The 7,162-nt window shown below is 28.3% G+C and overlaps 1 protein-coding gene across 1 annotated transcript; it reads right to left on the bottom strand.

The window, feature by feature from the left end:
* Positions 1 to 154: 154 nt before the first annotated feature.
* Positions 155 to 4,421, bottom strand: LOC129968691 (uncharacterized). The gene is made up of 8 exons (XM_056082848.1): positions 4,261 to 4,421; positions 3,128 to 3,821; positions 2,758 to 2,945; positions 2,589 to 2,641; positions 2,074 to 2,302; positions 1,827 to 1,952; positions 1,549 to 1,720; positions 155 to 1,114 (listed from the first exon to the last, which is right to left on the bottom strand). Exons 1-8 carry the CDS (start codon positions 4,294 to 4,296, stop codon positions 954 to 956), a joined length of 1,659 nt encoding a protein of 552 aa, XP_055938823.1. The 5' UTR covers positions 4,297 to 4,421; the 3' UTR covers positions 155 to 953.
* Between the last annotated feature and the right edge of the window lie 2,741 nt (positions 4,422 to 7,162).

Genomic DNA, 7,162 nt, shown 5'->3' with positions numbered 1-7,162 from the left:
TTTCATTGCTTTTTCAAAAGAATAGATTGACCAATTTTTATAAATTTTGTTTGCTGCTTTTGGTTCAGTGTCTAAAATCAGTTGGAAAAACAGGCAAAGAATACTATACCAACTTTTTTTATTATAAAAGTAACAATGACATGTAAATTCTTATATACATTTAAATTGTAATATTATACAATTCTAAGTTCCCTTATAATGGGAAAGATATAATTGGATAACTTTGGTAAAGCTAGCTGGATGTTACATTCTGTAATGCAAATAAATTTATATAGTATAAATACATTTTTTAGATATACTGCACAAATTTTTAGACTAGTATAACACCAGGTGTGTAATGCATAGCATCTTTCTTTATATATCATAATCATTTGTACATGACTTGTATTCATTACCATCATAACAATATAAAATCTAGAATATAAATTGATCTTAACAAATATGATAGTCCATTTGTACACTATGTCTGTTAGCTCTTGCTTAGCTAATTAAGTTTTTAAGAAATTAATTTTACTAGAATCTTACTTAAGTAGTATTGATATATATAAATATTTTTACCTTTAAATTATCTTTCTTATTTATAATCCTTCTGAGAACTTATAATTTAAGGATTTCTTCTTTAAGGAATTAAAACTAAGCAAGTGCTAATTCAACACACAGTGATAAATTCAAAACTTTTCAAAGTGACAAAGATGCGATATTTGTATGTTACATATCCCAACATGTTACTTCTTTGAAAACTACCAAAACATGTCTGGGGAAGAAAATATATACAATTTTTTTTTTTTTTTTTGCTTTGCACATGATGAATATAAAAGCAATATGAACCATATAAAAATATGCAATATCACAAAGTTCATTCAGTTCAATATATTATGAATGAGTTCATGAATTTGACTAGGGATACTGTGATGAAAGACATTTGACTAATAATGTTCCATGAAAACTTTCTTTTATACATAACTTTCTTGTTTGTTTCCGCTAGCCAACAGTCGCATTTCTTGTGCATGCATATCTAACCATTTTGTTGCCTTCGCATTGTATGATGAAAGAGTAGCAAGACACGCAGCAGATAGTAGAAACATTTCTGGAGAAAGAGCTCTTTTTGCAGCTTCTAAAAAAGGAAGAAAGTATTTTAATTTATATATTGTAATATTATAAGCTATGCACAATAGCTACTTGTGCAATATTACAGTTTCAAATAAACTTAGCTGTAAATTAAATGGTTACTAATATATAGTCTTTTAACTCACAAAGTGGTCAAATCGTCCCCCCCCCTTATTTCTATGATGTAAAAAAAATTGTGAGATTTTAAAGTTTCTATTACATATCAATACATTCATAAATTTAAATCTTTTATTTTTAAAAGTGTAATTTTGTTTAGACAATATAATTGAAAGAGTATACAAAGTTAATAATTTCAAAATCTATTAATATTTTATTAGTATATAGACTTTGACATTATCTTTCATAGACTTTATAAATTATCATTCGATTAAATCTTCATTCAAATAAAATAATTGTCAGAATGTTTATACATTAACTTACCAGTTAAATAATGCACCAGACTATCTAAATCTTGTCCAATTTTTGTTCCAACTGAACATTTGTTTTCACTCCATTGCTTCAAAATTTGAGCCAAAAATCCAACTGTTTCGCACACAACTTTTTCTTCAGATTCTTCTGCTAGCAAATTCAGAATTGTTTTGAATCCAGATATCTGCAAAGATAAACAGTTTATTACTACACTGGCAAATTAATCCATGCATATAAGTTAATTTTGTAGAATGTTTTTAATTATTATGTTTTTATTTATCAATACTTACTTTTTCAAATTCTTCCAGAGCCATTTGGGAGGAACATATTACTGTTAATACTCGAAGGGCAAGTGGGCGTAAATGCTTGCATTTGTGAACCTTGCAGATGCTTAGGAGAGGTGAAATGGCTCCAGCCTGTAATATAAAAACATTATTTTTTTTAGAAAAAATATATTGACATTTTTATATTTATGAAATTTTATTACAAAAATACCATTGTAAAAATTATAGAATAATGATTTAAAAGAATATTTACCTGAACAATGAGCCGACTCATCAAAGCTCCCGAGAGGGACATTTCTGCCAAGGCACATGTTGCCATCCTTATTGAGGAATTTTTGGTGTCAGGATTCAGGCATTCAATCAGGACTTTTAATTCTTTACTAATGAGGAATTCCATCATTTCATGGAGAGCTTCTCCCAATACTTTAAAGGAAGGCAGCAAAACATTGTGATTTGTTTCAGAAGATGAATTCTGATTCAAACTGTAAATTAAAAGGAAGAATATAATTAAAAAATATAATACATTATAGTGATTTTTTTGTTGATAATAATTTTTAAAAAGTAATTTAATTTTAATGGTTTAAGAAAATTGAATTAGATTTCAATTAAGAATTTTTTAGTTGTATTTCACCTTATGGCTTATTACTTATTTTACTAGTTAAAACTTCTCTAATAATATAAAGTTCTTCATTGCGTATTTTGGACATCAGATATGAATGGAATAAGAAAGAATGAATTGCTAAAGTTAAGCAAAAAATTAATAATTACCTTAAAATATGTGTTGTCAATTTGTTCAAAGCCTCTGTTACATGGTTTCTAATCTGTAAGAGAAGACAATGATATTAGTTAATTACATTTTTTTTTATTCAAGACAGGAATACTTTTATATTAATTCTAATCTCCAAATGTTATGTCTAAATGGAATAATTGACATTACCTTGATCGATTCTACATCTTTCATTTCTGAGCTGAGGTGATAATCTCTCATCACATTTTTTATATCATCACAAAGTCGGCTTGTGCTAATACAGAAAGTAGACCAATCGCCATGTTCTAGATGTTTAAGTACAACACCGAAAGTTTCAACAATGCTTTCTGCACGATCTTCTAGTCTTTGAATGATTTCTATTGAGGAAAAAAAAGTATACTTTAATTCATGGAAACTAAATATCAAAATTTCATAAACATCGTTATTTTAACTTCAACTTTTAAGTTACTTTAAATTGTTTTGCTTTATATAGTAGCATGTCAATTAACATTTGATAAGATCATACATTTTAATTATACAATTATTTTAGAATATTTACCTTTTGCTGACTGGACTCCCACTGAAGCCAAAATGTCAAGTGTTTCTATTTCTTCTGATGGAAGTATCAGACTAGTCAAGAATTCAGGGCATGAAAATGTGCTTGCTATTGTACTATCGTCATCAGAGAATTCTTCATATTCTGGCTTGAATTTAATTACTGATTGTGTGGTCATTTTTGTTTGGGGTGGGTGCTGATATGCAGGTGGCTGTTGGATGCTTTGCTGATGAATTGGTACTGATTGATTTTCAATCGTTTCTACTTTCCGTTGACTAGAATTTTGACTTCCGTGAACACGGCATATTGAAGAAGGTGCAACCATTTCTTGTGTTTTGGCATGACCATGAACTTTGCATGAACTTTTCTTGACAATTATTGGTTTAATGCTTGGGGTTTTGTTATCTGTCTGACTTTGGTTGAAATTGATGTCTTTACAAGAACTTTCTTTGTGGAATAGCTCTTCATATTTGCTTGCAGTTGAAATTTTGGAAGATGTAGATGAAGTTTTACTATTGCTTCTGTAAAGAGATTGTCTTCCATGCTGGGGACAGTTTGGATTTATTTTATTTATGAGGTAGTTTTCGATTTCTTGCAAATCTTTCGATTTGGAACTCATTGTTGCAAGTTTTCTAATCTGATCATAAAGTTCATCTTGACCTTTGGATGAAGTTTTTTCATATGGTCCAGACCAATCCTGTAATAAATGAAATATTTCATTAAATTACAATCTAAGTATTTATAATGCAGTTTAAAAACATGTTTTAAATTAGAATTTTATTTCCAAATTTAAGAATATATATATATATATATTCAAATTTTATGGAAGTCCCATAAGTTTTTAACTATCAAAAATTTTTACTGTTAAATTTCCAAGTATTGCATAAAAAAATTCTTATACATTTAGTTATTTCTTTTTTAATCACAAGAATTTAAAGTCATTATATTATTATTTATTTATTTTAAAAATCACTTTATAAATATCAAATGCAATGAATTGCTAATAATGTAAATGTGAAGTATAATTTAAAAATTTCTTCTAATTTTCATACTTATAAAAGTTTTTCTGAAAATCTGTTAGTTTTAAAAGGCAATTTTTTGATAAATAATAATCGAACGATTACGAGTCAACTTACCGGTTGTCCCTGAATACAACTGCCGTGTTGTCCCATTTTGTTTATGGTGAAACTAGATCAAAATCGTATCGTGTAATCCAAAAAGAGGTAGAAAGAGAAGAGACCACTGCACGCTGGAGGTAAAAAGTTGTTTATGCGGGTTTGGGGCAGAGCTCCCTCTATATATAGGAGGTGCCACGCGCCCGTTCTGCTGGAGGGCCTGCCTTTTGCTATTCAGATGTGACATGTGGCGCGTGGCAGCTGCCTCCCAGTTAACAGAAGGCCACGCGTCCTGAACGGATGATTGCAAACATACGGCGCGTGGCCTGGTGTTATCGAGGGGGGCAGAACAGAAGGATATTGCAGTCAGCGTCTTGCCTAAAAAGGGGGAAAGCAGAGAGGATGCTGTTTCCGCTCCATCAGTGGATGCTCCTTCTAAAGGCAGATGTTGCGGCATTTTATTTTTTATGTGCTTTTATGCCGTGCCTGTATGGTGTGTGTTTAATAAAAAAAAAGTTAAAGAATTACAGAGAAGGGGGAGATGTCAAATTTTAATATGAATTCGTGGTTTGTGTAAGAAGAGGAGGGGGGGGGTTCGGATGGGCTTAGAGATATTTATAGAAATTCTGTGCCGGAATGATTGAGGTTTGTTAATGAATATCTTTTTTTGTTTCGCATGTGCGGATTTTTTCTATATATTTTGGTTTCGCGTGGTTAATATCAAAATTTTCTGCACTATTTAGAATTTTTTTAATCGCCATAAATTTAGAAAGGGATGTACGCAGTCCGTTGAAATAAATAAAAATAAACGAGATAATTTAATTCCAATTTTTGTTGTTGTTGCTTGCTTGTTAGTTTTTATAGAATTCCTATTTGGATATTATTTTCTATAAATATCATTACCTTTAAGGGGGGAAATGTATTAAAATTTATTAAAAAATTAAGGTTTTATGATTATTTTCGTGAATTATTATTACTGAATTTTGAGCTTTATACTACGCACATATATGAAAACTGAACATGACAACGGTTTTATTTAATGAAATGTGATGAAAGAAGGAGTTTAAAAATTAATTTTAAAAAGTAAAATGTGCGTGTTGTTAAGAAACTAAAGATCTCTTACACAACCATAATATGATATTCTTTAATTAATTCTGTGTTATTTCAAAAAGAGAAGAAGAAAATAAAATTTATGATTAATCATAACTTGTAAAACTGAGAACTGAGAGAATATGGCAATTTGAACACAAACCTTTATTATAAAAGCATAAAACTTAACTTACTATAGATATAGGTTGTGATTCTTCGCTAACTTCATTTATTTATTATTTTTTTATGATGATGAATCGAAAGTAATGTAAGAAATGAAAGGCAAATGCATAATTGTTAACAAAAATAAAGCATTTGTCTTCATGTTGCGGAACAGGATTGCATAGCCGTCAAAGAAATTGAATTTTAATCATTTTCCGTACTTCTGAATGAGTGTTAACTTACAGACTGTAAACTACTATTCTTTGTCCCCTTCCATTGTATTGAATCGAAAACATATTTTGCCTTCAAGGGCTTCCTCGAGAACGACATATGGAACATCAATATTTTCCTTGACATATCTTGCTATGATATTATCAAAAGGATAAAATGTTATGTAAGGTAATCTTTGACCCCTAAAAGAAAATTATCTGTAAAATTTTGAGAAGCATTATCAATATAAAAAATATACAATTTCTAAATTTTTAAACATTGCCACGTAATTTTTAATAAAGCATAGTTAAAACTTCATAAGAAGTAAGTATTTGGGATAAAACACAAATAAATGATATCCTATAGATATTCTTGAAAAAAAAAAAAGACGAAAATGATTAATATAAAACATTTTAGATGTTTCAGAGCTTATTATTATTGTCAAAGGTATATTATAAACAAGGAACAAAAATTACATATCACCGCAAAATACTAATTCCTATTTTTTCACTTTAAAAATAAATGAATATTTTTTTTAAAGGAATTTTTGCCTCTTTGAAAAGAATTCATCAAAAAAAATCATTCATTAATCGTCTGATGTTTGTTCTTGAACGAAACAATTTATTTTAACCAAAAAAATTCTTATTTATATGTTTTCCGGTGTCATATAAAAAAACATACACTTATATGGTACGAATATAAGGCTCTTTTGCATCAGCATCTATAAAGTAAGTTAATTTGTTTCACACTCTAACTAGGCAGAAGGCTTTTAATAGTTTGAATAATGAAATGGCTAATTCAGAATTTGCAGTAAAATACGAATTTAAAAATTCAAACTTGATTACAATTGCATAACAGATATTTTTATTATGCTTTTCAATAAGTTAATGAACTTATTGAAAAGACAAATGTTTTCAAGAAAATTTTGTAGAGTTGCTATAAATATAACTGCATTTTATTTCTTTGTCAGGAAAGTTAGAATTGTTTAATAATTTAAACAAATGAGACTATTTAACTAATTATCTTTCAACGGTATTAAAATGATGTTTTTACATGTATATTTTGTAATTCTTTATTTTCTTTCAATTTATTTTTGAAGATATTAGCTAGGAAACAATTCTTGGAAGATGCAATTTTGTGATTGCTGTGTTCCACTGTTAATTGAAACATATTACGTTCCCTCCAAGGAACTTAAATAATCTCTCCTTTTATCACTAATTCTCTAAATTTGTCTTGAAAACAATTAAGCAGAAATATTAATAAAAATAAAACGATGGCATACAATTAAGAAAATAAACGCCTAAATGTGTTTAAAAAAAAAAAAAAAGACTTAAAAAATAAACATGCAGAAAAGAATTAAAATTACGAATAAAAAATAGTATGAATAAAAAAAAATGAAAAAATATTTCGCATCAATATATTTTTTTCTTTTAATTTAAAATTGCTGCTGAATGAAATTAAA

Source organism: Argiope bruennichi, chromosome 1, assembly GCF_947563725.1.
Source record: "Argiope bruennichi chromosome 1, qqArgBrue1.1, whole genome shotgun sequence".
NCBI classification, from domain to species: Eukaryota; Metazoa; Arthropoda; class Arachnida; order Araneae; family Araneidae; genus Argiope; species Argiope bruennichi.
Note: the sequence above shows the minus strand (reverse complement) of the source record. Positions and strands in the feature narration are given on the sequence as shown.